Below are 18,306 nucleotides of genomic sequence, written 5' to 3' on the forward strand. Positions count from 1 at the left end.
TGACAATTTGGGGTAAAGACAGTACAAACTGTACTTGATCAGGTATGATCAGCTCTGTGAACACAGAGGAGGAGTAGAGCAGGGGTATTCTATCTGACCTCCAGCAGCAGGAGGAGGTCTTATTTAACTGGGGCCCATTGACTAAAAGATAGCAACTTGGCTGCACAGACCATAATTTGGAAATCACTGCTCATGGCAGATATTCCCCTTCACATTTGTAATTTCCATTTTGTATGTCTCTTGGCATTATTCTCTTACGCAGCAGAGTGACAGATTTGAAGTAACGCTCTTGCTATCGCAGATGTAATTTGAAAATCTGACAGCTACTAATCATTTACTATTTTTGAAGATTCAAAGTCAGATGAAACAAGTCTAATTCCGCACCTAAAGACTACAGCACCATAACACTGATCTTAATCAGCTCTTACATTCCTGGCACTTATATTGCTGACAAAGGCCGCAGAAATCGCAGAACAGGGAAATTTCAATTCCTTTCTATCAGCCACAGGTAACAGTCTAGGTAGACTTCTTGAGTCTCCCTATTGTTTTTGAGCTCTACTTGGACCAATGAATTCCAATTAAAAGCTTAAACGCTTACTCAGTTACTAACTGATCATCCAGAAGAATTTGTTTTGTGCTTAAATCAAGGCATACAACAATCTAAGGTGTTTCACTTTTCTAAGAACAGGAAAGCAGTAAAGATAAAAAATACTTAAAAATGAACTTAAAGGGAAACAAATTCTTATAAGAAGTTTATTTTTCTGTTGTGTAGCCATTATACAAAGTAAGCAGCCAGAGCTGCCATTTTGTCCTTGGGTTTCTTTGGATTGAGTCTTCCTCCAGGCCTCCGGCCTTTACCTCTTCCTCGACCTTGCCTTTTTCCTTGTCCCCCACGGTGCATGGGGTGCCTCATGGCTGCGTGTTTCAGCTCCACCAGATCTTGAAACACAGGGTCACAGAATATGCAGCCTGAATGCTGGGTCTCATCACCAGGTAGAGGAGATTTGGCTTTGTTAAAATCTACGTCCACAAGGGCTGCATCACACAAGTCACAGGTCTCCAGTGACACTCGGACTTTGTGGGCATTCTCAAAGAAGTGCACAATCACATTGCATTTGTTGCAGGCCATCTTCCACTTGGGACCCGATGTCGAGTCTAGCACCAGAACCCCATTCTCACACTCAACGCACTGCCCAATTCCAAGCATGCTAAGCGAATGCTGGCATGTGGGGTGGGTGCATTCATTACAGCCCATTCCTGGCGGAAGAAGAGTAAAACCATACCACAAGGAACCCTTTATATCACTACCCACTCTACCCAGTTTGGATGTGTGAGAGACAGAAGTCAAAGACAGCTTAGTATATTATAGGTTTTCTAAATGACGAAAGAATGGAACCACTCCCCAAATTGCAACTTGCCTTTTCACAGATTCGGAATAATCCCTTGCTCAAAAATTATTCTGTAATGGCTTTCAGAATTGCCAGATACTGTCACTGTACAGTACAGGCAGTTTGGACACATTAGTGATGAAAACTAACTATGTCTTCAATTAAATGTATGGCTCCTAACTAATTGCTATTTTATACTTGCACTATACACTGTAGTACAAGACATTTTTAATTAAAAGGGGGTAATAAAAAGATGCCAAAAAGCTCCTGATAGCCAGAACTCCAAAGCACTACTTTCGTAACTCTGAGAACATAAGTTACTTAAACTAACTGCAACTTTTACCCCTTCTTATATCCTTCAACAGCTTTTGACACACCATCTACCTCAGTATCAAAACACTCTCAAGACCTGGTCTTAATCTATAGACCTATCCATTCCAAGAATACTCCAATGTGCAAGGTGTCACAATCTCAGTGTCTTTCACTGCATACTGAGTGTTACGAAGGTCACCTACTGTGTATGCACATAAATTAGTTTCTTACTTCTTTTATAAAGAAAAAAAAGGTATTCAGAGATGAGTTAACTAATAAATTTTGGTCAGTGAGTTTGATGTGAATTTTAGGTACCTAATGTAATTTGAACAGCACTTTATACTAAGCAGCACTGATTAAAAACTACTAAAAAGCACACTGTATAGACTGCACCTAATTTATTTCAAGTGAGGTTGGTCCTGCATGTTTACAGAATTCCTACCTTTTTTCATGTCCCTGAAGGGAGGATGGTTGTAACAGTATGGACAGAGTGGGTAGCTCTTTCCTCTGGATCCAGACGACCACAGCACCAGCTCAAAGTCATCTAGGGGACAACGCAACTCTTTGTAGAGTTTAATGGTACCATTCTGTGGGAGACTGTAGGTGTCATCACAGTGAGAGCAGTGCAGACGACTTGGTTTGGCCTGGAAACAGAATACAAATCTCCTGAACAACTGTTGTGTCGATAGAGTTCAAAACTTGCAGTAAATCCAACTGGGGCTGCTCTCTAGTTTGCTCCCTCTGGAAAAACTCCATCAGTCTTTTTGTTTTAGAAAAGCACTCCTGACAACCACATATGAATCCAAATTCAATAATGGAAAAGGGGTTTCTAGCTCAATGCCCCTCAGCAAGTGAAATTTAAATTTCAAGCATGAGGTGAACTTACTTGAATATACTTCATGAAACGATGGCATTTACCACAGCGGGAAAGAGGTTTACCCGTGGCAGCTAAGGGTGAAAAAGACACCTCCATCAGTTCATCCATACCTGCAAAAGAGATAATCACATTTATGTTAGAATTCCAGTTCTTAAAAGGAAACCTTGCACAAAATCCTCTACAAGACCGGTGAAGAAGTGAGAATTAAAATATTTTACTCACAATGCTCTTCCTTGTTTATGAAGACTTTTTAATACACAGTGTTTTGCACTGAGCATGCACAAACACACAAGGTTAAGTACCTTCAGCTAGTCTGAAGTTTTTGAAAACTTACCACTACACTGTCACAAAACGAATTTGAAGTAGAGTTTTGGAGCCATGATTCAGTCCATTTTCTTTTGGAGAGCGACTTATTTTGACTGGAAACTTCCAGTCCTGGCACAACTTTTCAGTAAGCCTAAACTTCTGAAAGGAACCTAATATACAAGTATTTTCTACTAGCATCTTTGCAACAATTAAGTAATTGTAGGGAAAGTTTTACCTGCAATAGAATCCACAAAATAGTGAAATTTCCTTTTGAAAATGTCAAGGGTGTGCTCCAGGACCTGATGATAATTTGCTTTACCCAGAGCTATTAAGTTGAGTTGCTTCTCTACAGCACTGCGGATCGTAGGAAGAACCAACTCTGCATCTAACAGAAAACCAGAGACAGCAGCAACAGAGAAGCAGCAATGAAAGATCAAAAAATGGGGGTAGGAATCCGTCCGTACATAAACTGACATCAAAATAAACAAACAAGTTTTAATTATTATAGTCCTTGGAATTAGTAATACTTTCCTTGATGCATCAGTTGAGATAGAAATGCTACTTATACAGTGACAACAGCCCTTGACATAGTGCAGGGAAAAGAAGGGAGGAGGATGGAAAGGGAAGAGCATTTAACTGACCTATTTTGTAATAACCATGAACCAGAACAATGCCAAGGTTTGTAGGCTTTAGTCTCCGACCACTCTCCACTGTGACATAGTTTCGCTGGCAAATGTTGTTAATGTGGACTGGAATACTTGCATCAGTTCCTGCCACACAAAGGAAAACAATATATCCATCCTGAACAAAAAAGTTTTCATCGAATTACTCACTTCTGACTTCTCTGGTTTTATATCAAATTATAAGGCTCCTGAGACTGCTTAAAATTCAGATACCTTTTTACTGTTACCCAGCTTCCAGTGGATAAGAGTTACTAGAGAGGAACTTGTGTTTCTTTGCAATTCTGAGAACTCTGAAACATATGGTTTAACCTTAATCCTTTCGTCTCTTCCAAAGAATTACTATCGGGAAGACATCTATTCTCACAATCACTTATTCTGGAAAAACACAGTGGAGTAAGAGACTATGTTTGTTTTGACTGGACAAATTTATGAAAAAGCATCGAAGGAAACAAGTCAGACTGAAAAAAAAAAGTAATATTGTAGTAAATGGTATAATAAGATATATAAGGACTACTGAAGCCAGCAAAGCTGAAGCAAGCTGTAAAGACAAGAAATCATTCGTAAGAATGGGGAGGTACATTCTTCCACGCAACATCAGCTCTTTCTGACAGAGAAGTGACAAGGATGTGTTATGAAAGGGTACTGCTTTGGCCAGAAACTAGGCATAAGGATAAGAAAGGGAAAGGGATGTGGGGGAAGAGACAATCTACCATCTGCTAGGAGGAGCTACAGGCATTGTGGTTTGAAAGGAAAAAGAGATTATTACTGTACCTATTCAAATGAATACTGAAAGGTCATTACCGACAGAGATAGTTCAGAGGAGCGATTCAGACTCTTTGCACTCCTGGTGATGTATTAGAGGATAATGCAAGTTAAGCAAGTTCCTACCGATGCCATGCTTTTCCATCAGAGTGATAAGTTCTGCTTCTGTCAGGTAATCAGGAGGACTGGTTTGCTTTTCCAGCAATTTTATTTCACCAATTGGAAAAAGATCTCCTTTCTCACAGTGGGGAAGACTCTCTTCTAATGGGATGCTGTGCCATGGCATAATTTCTGTGAACCCTGGAGGTAAAGAAACAAACAAACAAAAATAAAGAGAGCTTATCTTCACAGCTTTCAGAAGGCCAGGGTGTATGTTTCTAATTTTAACATGGACCATGTTATACAGATCAAAGTTAAAAGGCTGTCTGCCACACCTTGCAGAAAATAACTGAGGCTAGAAATACTGATGAAATACAGTATCACAAGACACTGTCACAACACTGCATCAGATCTATTTTGTGTGTGACTTGAGTTAGGTTGAGGTATGAAGAAAAAGTAAACACTTTCCTTGAATGAAAGCACAGCGCCAGAACGGATGGGAAGAGTTTCTTAAAAAGGAAATACAAATAGTAAGTCATATTAATGTAATAAGGACTATTGGGCCCGCTTACCATAAAAATCTCAGCAGTGGTGCTACATTCTTTTTACAGAGGCCCAAGAAAAAAAATCTGCCTCTGTGTAATTTACCCCCCAAAAGGCATTTGCTGTCTGTAAAAGGACAGCTCTTCACACTGGCAAATGCAGTATTAAATCTTTGAGACTACTACATGAAAATTTTCTATTGTAACTGAAGTATGGAAATGAAGACAAAGATATGGTCTCTGGTCTTGATAGCTCATAACAATGTCTTCAAAATTGTATTTGTCCCCAAAGCTTCACTTTTATATCCATCCAATGTATTAATGAGGAAAAAAAAAATCTGTAGCTAACTTCTTACTCTCTGATGAGTCTTACCTGGTAAAGTTACCACTTTTCCAATACAGGTAAAACGTTCAGGGCCAATACTGAAAGAAATGGTGGTTTGTAGGTACTTGCAATCAGCACCGACAGTGGCAATGAAATGCCTAGTTATATACTCATATAGTCGCCATCCATCTCCACCTGAGGATAAACAACATCTTACCGACATAACTCAAGTCCTGCAGCTCTACATAAAATCTGCACTAAAAGGTACCAGATTTCCACAGGTATCACAGGAAAAACTGGTACGTAAAAGAAAGTATCATTCAAAAGTCCACCCAGTTTCCCCTTTAAAAATTCCTGCCTATAGAATCGCCATGTCATACAGACATGAGCTGCGTGCAGATGCTCTTGGAGAAGGACTGCTATCTCAGCCAGCCCATCTCCCTGTTTTGCAATGTGTTTGAATGAGAGGGTAAACTAGAAAAGTCATTTTTTTTTAAGCAAAAACAAAAAGACATATGAAGAAAAATAAAATTATCTACTGCTTAATGCCACTGGAGACCACACCCTAATCTAAATCCTAAAATGGGATTCTAGTGGCAACTGCCACACTGGGCAGGTTGAAGTCCTGCAAGAGATCGGTCTAAAACACTATTTATTAGCACTAATATAGGTTAATTTTCAAAGCAAAGTTTCCTTATTCACAATCTACAGATAGATGGAATAGTCAAAAGGTTACACTGCTATGATCAGCTTCTAATTCTTAATCCCGTGCTTTACATATTTCATCTTGCTGTGTATATAAAGAAAAAAATCTTAAATGGCCACTCAGTACCCTATACAATCACTCAAAAATTTAAAGCATTTATTTTTCTGTCAGAGATTATTTCACCAATTCATGAAAGTCAGAGGTTACCTCTTTTCTACAACAATCTCAGCTATTCCTAATAAACAAAACATTCACTACAATTTCTTATAACCTTAAAATCCTCGTTTGAGGGATTACAGTGTACAGAAAATCAAATGTTACATTTTAACATAAAACCCACAAACCATAGAGACTAAATTAAAATGCAGCTGAAGTTTGACTTACAAGCACAAAAATACAATAAAGTTTCACTACTCTGGAGCAAATTCCTCCTAGAGAAAGCAGGCATTAAGTTGTTAAGATGGCTATTTCTCTCAGCAGTACTATGGTCCCTAGGATCAACTACTGAAGAGCAGACCAGCTCTGAACTTCACTGTCACTAGAAGTTTAAGTTAGGATAAAAGTCTGCTCTCTCTTCACTTCCTGCCATTCAAATAATTGTATTTTCTGTTGAAACTCAGGGATTTTCAAACTGGCTCCTATACCTCAATGAACTAATTTCCCCACATAGTGTTCCAACACTACCCAACTTGCCTATACCTAATTCCGCTTCTGTTGCAGCTCTCATTGGGGTGATGGGAGGATGGTCTCCTGCATCATGGCCTTTCCTTGGACGATTAATGCCTTCTGATAGCAATGCTTTTACCTGGGTGAAGGAAGAGAGAGAAAACAGGCTGACTGAAGTGGATAACAGGTCTCTCTTAGCGGGTTAAGAAACTTTTCAGATCAAATCCATAACAATACAACGTCCATAAATAACAGCAATTACAGATACTTATTGTTTCTGAAGACCTATAGGTCATAATATACCAAGAAAGATATATCCCAAAACACAGACTAGAGAATGATCTGTTAGTACAAAGTTTTACTTCATGTACTCACAGTTTCTGCCCAGTAAGGATTATTGGCTTGTTGTCTCAAACATCCTTTCAAGTCAAAGTTTTCTGGATAATGAGTAGTTTCTGTTCGAGGGTAGCTAATATAACCCTGAGTATAAAGACGCTCTGCTATTTGCATGGCATGTTGTGGACCCATTCCTAAGAAAGGACAGGAGAAAAAAAAAATCACTTCAATTATGATTTGTTTGCTGCATCTGAAAGTATACCTTATCCAAGCATTTAAATAAATCATGGTTTGTCCTTTCCATAAGACTTCTGTCACCTTGATCTTACCCAACATTTCACTTTTGACAAGATTTTTAAACTTGATCCTTCCCCCAGAATGAAGTGTTATAGGGAGAGGAGGGTATCAAACTATATTTGATACGTCCTTGATTATTTCATTTGGCTGAGAAGCCAAAATATTTTGCTTTAAAACAGTGTGGAAATCTGAACTTTTACACATACCTAAAGCAGCACTGGCCACTCGCAGCATTTCTACCGTGTTCAGAGCCAGTGGTCTCTGCTTCACCTTCTCTTTTTTACTCACAGATTCTACCTAGAAAATAGCATTTTCCCAGTAAAAGTTTTGAAGTTTGGTAATTGGTAGATGTATAATTTCAGTCATAAAAAATAGACATGTGGCATACCTACCATTATCTATTCTTGTCATATCTGTTTTGTTTTCTTAAAACAGTAACCACCAATATGTTTTTACTTTAGAAAATCTGACCGGAGATAATTTTGCCAAATTCTAAAGCTACAGTTCTAAGGTGCCTTTGTGCTATGGACTAGATCAGGCCTATAACTGGGAATGCAGCAAGGTAGCTTACTGCTATCTTTACTTCCCATTTACCGCAGCAGCACATACTTTCAGCGCTATGAGGATTTAGTGCTTATTCCAAGTAATGGTCCTAACTATAAGGATCCAGATTTTTAAAAGCTTCACGCAGTCTTCGAACCTTGATGGCTATAAGCACTTAAATCCAAACATACTGTCAAACAAGTATTGAAAAGAGCAGAATTAGAAGTTAATTGGCTATAAAGTCTGTACCATACACGATTAAAAATTTAACTGCAGCAATACTGCCATATAAGTAATTACACTCTGGTTTATACAATGTCACATGGGAAATAAGAGGTCTGCTTGGAGAGATCTGAACAGTATTTCTTAGCAGGTTTAGTAATGAAGAATTCCTATCATGAGTGATGATCATTTCCAAAGTCAATATTAAGAAGGGGCTTCTGCTGAGATGACCACACTAGCATAACATGAACCACAATAAAAAAAACCTCTTGTCTTTTATTCCCATTTACACAAAGCTGAATGGAGTAAAAACCAAGATACAGATATTCTACACTCTTCTTTAACCAAAACAAAAAAAAACCAATATGCAGCAAATGAAATATTAAATGGTATTTCCTTTATATAAAATATGGCTCTACTGACACTTAGTAAATATTCTTACCTTTGCTTCTTTTGCTATCTTTGTTATATTCAGGAACATTTGAGCAATCTCACGATCAAACACCCTCACTCTATCCCAATCCAAAGTGAGAGAACTTTCTTTTTCAGGGTTCACCTATTGGACCAAAAGAAAAAAACATTTAATTCCCATCAACTCTATTACTACAAGTGTGAGAATGCACATTTTCAACAACAATCCAGCAAACAAATTCTAACAATACCTGTACTGGGACACAAGTGCTTCAAACGTGCAGTTGTACTATTTTTCATTGGGGCTTTCAAGAAAGACGGAGTACTTTGAGTTTTGGGGTGGGGGGAATGAGTGGAATTATTCCTGCAGTTAACTGATATACTATTCTTCTTTTTAGTACTGGGAACAGTAAAGGCTGAAATGGGCAGAAATTCAAAGTTTACCATTTTGATTTAGCAAAAAGAGATTGCAGTAAATCAGAAAAGAGATTACAGTAGACACCAGACTTCATCTTTTTTAAATTATTTTAAAATCTAAAAATGGCAACTTTTTACCATCTATCCCTTATTTGTTTAAAAAATTCTTGTGATCACAAGCAGTAAAACCATGTTGGTTTGCTCTCAGAACTTGGACAGCAGCAAGGCTACAAAACTGCTATAAGCTGCCAAAGTACTCCAAGGACTCAACTGCCAATTAACACAATGAGCATTTTATTTGCTTTAAAATTCCAATACTCAGCAATGCCAATGTTTGTTGGCAGCCTAATTAATTCCTGGGTTCAAATTAACAACACAGTCAGTCCAAGGACCCCAGGGAACAAAAGAAAACCATTTGAAGTAGTATTTTTGGCTGAGTCTAAGCTTAGATGGTTAGCACTAAAGAATTCTTATAAACAGCAGACAATAACCACTTTAATACAAAACTGACATCCTGAAATCTGTTCTTGAGAGAGTGGTGACACTCATGTGAACTGAATGAGAACACATGAGTAAACTGTAGGCATTGTGAATTCTTGTCAGCAGCTACAAATTTATGAATGAACAAACTGAAAATATAAATGCATTTCTTTGGTAAAAATATATGTTCCTCATATACAAACAAGTATTGTAAAACTTACTTTAGCTTGCAACACCCAGTAAGTCTCAGGCTTAAATGACTGGATTTTGTCATGCCTTTCAACACAGAATCCAAGCGTTGGGGTCTGACATGGCCCAAAGGAGATGAGGGAGCTGTCTAAATTCCCATATTTTCCCTGAAAATATTTAGTCTGAAACCTAAGACAGGGGCGAAAAAAAAAAAACCACAAAACCAAACAGGAACAAGTACATTAATATCCTAATTCCCATGAAAAGCAGAAGTTTTCATTAACTTATACACACAAATATGAGTAATCTATTAAATCATTCAGGCATTAGGAAAAAAGCATTCTGAGAAATATCACCTTACAGCTAATTAAGTCATAATTACTTTGCCTCACTGAATCCTTTTATTCCCAAAGAAAGGTGGGAGAATATCATAAAATAAGACCATACCATAGCTCCTGATAGTACCTTACCTAGCTCAGTTAAAGCCATAACACAATTTTTTATTTCTTTTTATTTGTCTGTGCATAAAATCGTGCAGTTTGGTGCTGAGCAGAATTAGGCACTAGAGTTCCGAGACATATTTTGTGGACAGAGCTCTATTCCTGAACCTTTCATAGAACTGTCTGTAATCTATGCTGTCACCTTGTAAACGCACAGCCAATTCTAAGATCCAGCTCCTGACGGGCATCCACTGAAAGAGCTTCATTGCGATTGGGTTCTCCCAAGTGATTCATGGCATTGCAGATGTCTGTGTCAGTAATAGAACTGAATTTAGCTCTATAAATTGTCCTTTCGGTGCTACGAGGTTTGTTCATAACAGGAAGAACAGCATCAAGAACCTAATGAAGATCAGAAGCATATTTTAAGAGTATTTGAAAGGTAAGGGCTTAAGTCAGTTTTTCTCTCTAAAGAAAAAAACCCCACTCTCCACAAATTATTTGCTGATATGTAACTACTTTCTTAATTCAGCAGATGTAATGCCAATACACTAACTGATAAGCAAGAGCAGTATTTGTATATCCACTCAGAAGTGTATTGTTAGCAAAACTGAAGGATTTATTTATTAAACAGCAACTGCTGGAAGCGAAGCACTATTCTTAGCCAAGTGCAAAGACATTCACCAGTGCAGCTGCAGTACCTTTTGGTGAATATGTATCAGTTTCTATCTGGGTTTATTCTACACATTGCCAGGGCCGTTATGATACAGTGGTATTAAAGAACTTAATTACTTGATAAAATGTGCTGCTTTAAATAAAAACCAAAAAATACCCTTCATGTAGGCTTCTGGGAATCGGATGTTAAAAAAAAAATCTTTGCGCAGTAAGCCTACACTTAGAAGCAGCCTCTTGCTCAAAAGTGTCTAATTGCTTAATGAACAAAAGATAATAGAGATGAAGTTTTACAAGAACAGCAAAATAACTACTCCAGCTGTGAAATACAGACCAATTCTCAAAGCACTGGAATGTTCTAACATTTAAGAGACCTTACAGTTCACCTCATATAAGCAACACCTATGAAATTGATTTATACACTTTAACTGACATCATAAGAGTTCAAAAGCACATGAGTTTTTCCACCTCCATGCCTTTAAAACTTTACTCAAATTAGTTTGAATTTTACTGTATATTCATAAAACAATACACTGATAGTATTGTATATCACAGAAAAATACATTATGGTATTATAAGTCTTAAAAATGGAAACCTTACTTCAAAACAGATGTTCTCTCCTTCCTTATCACAATCCAACCACAAGACAATACAATCACAGCCTCTTCCCTCTACCTGTGAGAAAAATTAGCACAGTTCTTTAGCAACACAAAAAAAGACCTACCTCCTCAATAATTGTATACTTTTTGTTTCTATTTTAAAGTACTAGAGATCATTTACTTGGTGTAAAAAGGATTGGAAGAATATAGCAGAAGTGACAAGAAGTCTGCAGGTACTTAAACAGTGGTTTGAAGAGAGAAGCAAGCTGTGCTTCGTGGGACCAGAAGTCTGCCTACGAGATGCTTTTCTGTAGGACCTGAAAAAAATCAGCATAGCTCTATGGCAGTGAAAGTCTCCTGAAACCGCCACAGTCTGTGTATGCAGCCTTGGGCACACTCACTTCCCCTTGGGCACACTCATTTCCCCTTTCTGTGCCTTAATTTCCACATCATTAAAAAAAAATAATATTATTTTCTTAGAAGCAATACATGCATTCAACGATCCAGTTTTGAGAAGCAAGATATCGACAGTCAAAAAACTCAAAGGCAAATGCAAGAGTGAATTCAACAAGGCAAAGATTTCAGACAGTGTAAGAACCAGAAAAATTAATAAAATAGATCTAACCATGACAAAAATCTGCTTTCTGCAGGGAGGAAAATCCTTATTTAAGAATGCACTCATTTCTTTTCGACCCTAGAACTCTAGCATATTGTACGGCGCGTTGCCAAACACTGCCCACTTCTGGGAAGCAGGTGAATAGACCTGCTAAATCAAACATTCAATGTGCAGCGTGAGAAACACTATATTCAGATGGCCTGTCTGCCTTAGTAGAGGGAAGACATGTAACAAATGTTTTAAAGGACAGAGTGCTCTGGCAGTACCTTCCAACAGAAAAATATCTGTTGTGAAGACAGACTCCATTTTTTATACTAGAGTGAAGATGACTGCCATGGTTTAACCCCAGACAGCAACTAAGCACCACGCGGCCACTCTACCATTCCCCCTCCTCAACTGGACAGGGGAGAAAAAATATAACAAAAGGCTTGTGGGTCAAGATAAGGACACAGAGAGATTGCTCAACCGATTACCGTCACGGGCAAAACAGACTCAACTTGGGGAAAATTCACTTAATTTATTGCCAATCAAACCAGAGTAGGGTAATGAGAAATAAAACCAAATCTTAAAACACCTTCCCCCCACCCCTGCCTTCTTCTTGGGCACAGCTTCACTCCCAAATTCTCCAACTACCCTGCTCCAGCAGTGCAGGAGGACAGGGTATGGGGGCTACTGTCAGTTCATCACACATTGTCTCTACTGCTCCTTCCTCTTCAGGGGCAGGACTTTCTCACACCCTTCCCCTGCTCCAGCGTGGCGTCCCTCCCACAGGAGACAGTTCTCCATGAACTTCTCCAACAAGGGTCCTTCCCAGGGGCTGCAGTTCTTCATAAACTGCTCCAGCGTGGGTCCTTTCCACAGGGTGCAGTCCTGCAGGAACAGACTGCTCCAGCGTGGGTCCCCCATGGGGTCACAAGTCCTGCCAGAAAACCTGCTCCAGCATGGGCTCGTCTGTCCATGGGTCCACAAGTCCTGCCAGGAGCCTGCTCCAGCACGGGTTTCCCATGGGGTCACAGCCTCCTTCAGGCATCCACCTGCTCCGGCGTGGGATCCTCCACAGGCTGCAGGTGGAGATCTGCTCCACCGTGGACCTCCCTGGGCTGCAGGCAGACAGTCTGCCTCACCATGGTCTTCACCACGGGCTGCAGGGGAATCTCTGCTCTGGCATCTGGAGCATCTCCTCCCCTCCTTCTTCACTGACCTGGGTGTCTGCAGCATTGTTTCTCTTACATGTTCTCACTCCTCTCTCTGGCTGCAGTTTCTGTACTGCAGCAACTTTTTTTTCCCTTCTTAAATACGTTATCACGGAGGTGCTACCACTGTTGCTGATGGGCTCGGCCTTGGCCAGCGACGGGTCCATCTTGGAGCCGGCTGGCATTGGCTCTGTTGGACATAGGGGAAGCTTCTAGCAGCTTCTTATAGAAGCCACCCCTGTAGTCCCCCCGCTACCAAAACCTTGCCATGCAAACCCAATACACTGACCCACTCTAAGGGCTGGAAAAGGGTTATACTTCTGGTTCTTAAATAAAGCTAGCTAACTTCTAAGATTTTTTTTTTTTTTTTAAAAAGCAAGGCTAATTCATAGCAAAATCCTACACTGATCTTTCAAACTTATTAGTAATTTTTATTGCTTTCCAAACCCACAAAATAATTTCACTTCTTTTTTCTTGGCAGGATAAAAATAGGTCTCATTGCTTTATATCTGAAGAGGAAGAATAGGAACAATGAATCCTTGAAGATGGAATATGCTGCAGATGAAATAAAGAAAAAGAACGCCAAAACAAAAAGATATCTCTCAAATACTAGTCATAAGAAAGAATACCTGTAAAAACTTCACCATAGTCAGTTTGGGATTAGCTTCTTTCTTTTCTGTGGGAGCTTTGCTAAAAAGTTCTGCTGGATCCACTTTGTCCCAGCTGTTATACTTTCCTGAAAAGCAAAAGTGTATTAAGTAGAGCTCTAAATATATATTTAAAAAAAAAAAACCAAAAAAACACAACAAACAAAATTACTTTGCAAAACACTTGGCTTTCAAAACTTGTATTGGAAAATTTTCTACCCTAACACATCTTGCTTTACTATATATCAAGGCACCCCTTAGCTTTTTATGTGAATTGCAGCTACCGTTTTGAAGCATGACATAGGAAAGAAAAGAAAGAAATACTACACACCGTTCAGAAATTTTAACATGAGCTATTAAAATTAAAACATGAGCTATTCTGTCGTACAATCAATCGATCAGGCCAAGGGGTGGGAGGTATTTTTCCTTGTTTTCGCAGGGCACACAGAACATGCACACTGCAGTCTGTTTTACTGTTTATCTTTGTTCATTCCCATTTTTCTAAAGTAACCGTTAGTAATATTGCTTAGCAATTCCACGAAACTGTACCTCTTTAAAGCATTGTGTAAATAACTCAAAATTCAGTCCTCATAAAACTCGTAATTATCATTCGAGGAAATACAGTAGTCAAACAACTAGTCCAACGCTTCAAAGCAAGTTAGTGACAGGATTCTTTGTGCATAATCCTTAACAAATCTCTATTTTGCAGTAATACACTACAATGCTTCAGAGAATATCCTTTTGGACTCTGCGTTCTTTAATCATCTTTCATCTGAAGCACCAAAACATTTTTCCATGTAAGCAAACAGAGCCTCATCTCCCCTCATTTTCCAGGGACATAATTCAGGCACAGAAAAGATAAGTGGCATGACAAGGTCATGCAAGAAGTCAGCCAGAGAACTAGAAACAAAAATCAAGAACTGCTGACCACAAGTGATCCTTTCATCCTCCTTTTCTCTCTTCTTGTCTCCTGAAAATTCTTCCTGAATTATTTCCACGATCAGTATTTTCCTATTAGAAGTCTCTGACAGCTCTACAAGCCATATCAGCGAAAATATCTTATGAACAGACAAATACCTATGAAATCCAAAGTCATGACATGACCACATACAGATGTCATCTTGAAATGGGCACTCTGTCCTATAAACGATCCAGTGTATTCATGCACAGAGCATGCACCATTCAGTCCCTTGCGAGAGGACATGTTTCCTGTGAAAATAAGACCATAAATATCAACAGGATAAAAAAAAGATTGAAATAAGTTATTTTGTGTGAAATGACATCCCCCTTTTCTTAGATCTTATAGCTAGGGTCTTCCTGATCACAAAATTCTACTCATTGATACAGTTTTTATTTCAGTTAATTATCACTTTAGACCTTTTTTAAAGCATATTTCATTTTCAACTGAAACTATCCATTATCTCCTCCATCTTTTCCCTCCCACCAGGAAATCCTTATGAAAACACAGCTAGTTTTCTAGACCAGTACAGTTACAATCAACTCATTCTATTTTCCACATGATTTATAAAACATTTACTAGAGCTTCAAAAATCTCGTAACAGCAACTTGCTACTTGATTGGCAGTTTCCAGAAACCATATGTACCAACACACGCTACAGTTACATAAAATATCAAAACCAGATTCCTTTAGTCTTGAACTGAATAGGCATCAGCACATAAAAGTAAACAGAACGTGAAGGGCCATCCAGCTTTTTTGTGAACCGCAACCTGTCCTAAGCCACCACTCCCAGGTGGCAGCTGCCCCAAGACCACCAAGTAACTGACCAGGGTGTTTCTCAACCTCACTTCATCTACAGCAAAGCCTGGTAACCTTCACCATCACGTGATTTGCCTCTAGGCAGCTAACACCAATATCCTCAGTTGGGCTGGGCACTCCAGAGCACTTTGGTGCTGCCACTGGCCGAACAACAAGCAGAAGGACCGAACAGACACACTTTCTTTCCTACCCCTTGAGAGGATCTTGGCAATGGACTGAGCCAGAGAAGGCTTCTCCGCAACCATTAAAATGGTCTTCATTTTCACTTGATGAGACACAAGGTGCCACAGGCCTTAATGGTACAGCTTGGCCTTACTGGTGACCACGGCACACAGCTCACAAGCGAAAGTCAGTCCTCGGCCTGGAGAGAAACAGAGAGAGCGAGTATAACACAGGTTTACTGCAAAACCACTTCCAGTAAATACAACTACAAAAACCAGAAAGCCAGTGACGGATTTCACAGCTCCGAGCACCCTCCTCCCCTCGGGGCTTTGCGGTGCCCGACCCCCCCTCCGCAGCTTCTTCCCCGAGAAGCCCACCGGGGCAGAGAAGACGGCTGGGAACGGCTTCAACCGGCGGTTTAAATAACAGCCGGGGCCTGCCGGCAGAGAGGGGCCGAGAGGAGCCGCCCCGGCCTAACCTGCGGGGCGAGAGAGCGGCTCGGAGCGCTGAAGGAAGGAGAGGAGCGGCCCCGGCCCCGCTCCGCAGCTCACCTCACCTCAGCAGGCGGCCATGGCCTCCGCTTGCACTGCCGGGTCACGGCACCGGAAGGCGCAAGCGCGCGGCACCGCCGGCTTGAAGCGGCGCGGGCGGGCGGGCGGGCGGGCGCGCGGTGGGTGTGTGGCCCCGCCCCTCCGCCGCGCGCCGGCGGCCGCCTGAGCGAGCGCCCCCTGGCGGCCTGGAGGAACGGGCGGGGCGAGCGCCTGCCCCACACCACACGTCTGGGGTTTTTTTTATTCCAAAGACTTTAACAAAGCCAAAACTCACCCTCGGAATTGATGTTAGACACGTAACCGAACACAAGCACACCAGAAAAACGTACCGCCACCGTTCCCTGCCCAAACTCCCTGCACAAAGTCCTGCCACCGCGCCGTACCCGCTGCCGCGCAACGGGCCGGCTGCGCGCAGGCTCGTCCCGCTTCGAGTCTGGTTGTCACCAGAGGCGCACAGAAAACGGGGATAATCGAAGCTGTCCGAGAAAATCCGCGCACACCGCTCGTATCTGCTTTACGCCAGCGACTTGAGTCAAACCGGGGCGCCTGCGCACAGTCTGTAATTCAGTTCCTCGCTTCTGTAGACTTAAAATGCTACAGGCAGCCTCTACTTCTAGCAGCATCTCCTCCAGCGCAAAGGGACTCGTGTTCTGAGTGTTCAGAGCTGCCAATTCCCTTGCACCCAGCGGCAGCAACGGAAACAATACTGATGTTTTGAATGATCTTGAATTTGTGTCATAAATTCCTGAAAAATGCATTTTCCGCACGTTCAGTATTAATTGAATGTCGATTTCCCACTTGGCAAGAAAAAGAAGGGGAAGGAGAGCGGGAAGGGAAGGGCATGGGTGAAGGCACATCCTTCCCTCACCCCACATTTCCTTCCCCCAGGGCCATGGAGGGGCATCAGAGACCCTGTGCCCTGGCTGCCGCTCCCCAGGGACACTGGGCCCTGCTCAGCGGAGGTTTTGTCAGCAGATAGGGACAGTTCCCGACCTCTCCTGCAGCCTTCAACTCTTTCACGTGCCCCAAAAACTTTTTGTCGAAGGAAGTGCTAAAGAGGGAAGCCCCGAGTCGGTGAGTTCTATAAGCTCTCTGCGGAGGAGCTCAGCTCTCTGTTTTTACCCCTGTGGTGTGCATCGATCGTTGCTGATGTTTCTAGCGCTCTTCCAAGGGCTGCTCAGTATCATACAAACCCAAAGAGAAGAGATTGGGAAGCAGCCAGGATCAGGATGTGCATCAACCTCACGCTGTCTGGAATAAAAAGGAACTAATTCACCTTCAATTAGATTAATAGGCAATTAATAGATATTAAAGTTACTAGTGAAAGGAAAATCAAAACAAACTCAGGGCTTTTAATTCTTTGGCAATACTGAAGCTAGAATGTCTTAAAGCAAACGTGTTCTGCTGTTTCAACGCCTGGTTCCCTTTGACATCTGGGGAACATCTGGAACAATCGGGAGGCAAGTTAAAACCTAGTCTTCAGATACGTCAGATACATATTTTTCAGTTTTCTCTAGTAAAATCCCTCTACCAAATCCAACCTTTCTTTTTCTTTCAGCGTGCAGCGTAACATGCCAATTCAGACTCGTACTTGCCCGCGAGAGCGCAGCCGGGTGTCTCCGACACGGAGCCGAGGGACGCCGGGCGCTCTGAGCCCCCGCGCACCGCTGCGCTCCTACGGACACGTCCGTGTCTTCACCGGACCACACAAAGATTTCCCCGGCCTGAAGGAACCCCTGCTTCCCGCACAGCCCGTGTACGCACCAGCCCTCCTTGACGTAACCCACGGACCGCATCGGGACACCGACTCGACGCCGGTCGCTCCGAAAAGCCCTCTCTCCATTTGGGACCCCCCCCACACGCACCCCCCCAGGCCCCACCATTTCTAATCCTCCGGTGTGGAGCTCCATCGGCCCGAAGGTACCAGATCACCCAACCGGGTTGGGGCCGGGGGCTCCGCCGCCCTCCGCCAGGCGGGTTTGGCTCGGCCGTGGCGATGGCGATGGGACGAGGTGGCCGCGGCGGGGCCGCCGCCAGAGGGCGGTCCCTTTCCCCGGTAACCGGCTCCCGTCCCCGGTGCGAGAGCCCCGG

General features: G+C 41.7%; 1 protein-coding gene across 4 annotated transcripts; it reads right to left on the bottom strand.

Annotated features, from left to right (window-relative positions):
* Window positions 1-642: 642 nt before the first annotated feature.
* TOP3B (DNA topoisomerase III beta) lies at window positions 643-16,310 on the bottom strand. Of its 4 annotated transcripts, none has more exons than XM_075041589.1 (18): window positions 16,221-16,310; window positions 15,693-15,863; window positions 14,803-14,934; window positions 13,708-13,814; window positions 11,271-11,345; window positions 10,204-10,400; window positions 9,594-9,750; window positions 8,507-8,620; window positions 7,506-7,596; window positions 7,042-7,196; window positions 6,700-6,805; window positions 5,343-5,489; window positions 4,455-4,628; window positions 3,525-3,653; window positions 3,119-3,268; window positions 2,587-2,687; window positions 2,143-2,344; window positions 645-1,257 (listed from the first exon to the last, which is right to left on the bottom strand). In XM_075041589.1, exons 2-18 carry the CDS (start codon window positions 15,760-15,762, stop codon window positions 776-778), a joined length of 2,589 nt encoding a protein of 862 aa, XP_074897690.1. In that variant the 5' UTR covers window positions 15,763-15,863; window positions 16,221-16,310; the 3' UTR covers window positions 645-775. The 4 variants fall into 4 exon arrangements, with proteins under 4 accessions (XP_074897693.1, XP_074897690.1, XP_074897691.1 ...); XM_075041590.1 differs by having other exon boundaries at window positions 16,216-16,303; XM_075041591.1 differs by lacking the exon at window positions 16,221-16,310 and adding an exon at window positions 16,143-16,165.
* Window positions 16,311-18,306: the final 1,996 nt, after the last annotated feature.

This window comes from Buteo buteo, chromosome 11 (genome assembly GCF_964188355.1).
Source record: "Buteo buteo chromosome 11, bButBut1.hap1.1, whole genome shotgun sequence".
Lineage (NCBI taxonomy): Eukaryota > Metazoa > Chordata > Aves > Accipitriformes > Accipitridae > Buteo > Buteo buteo.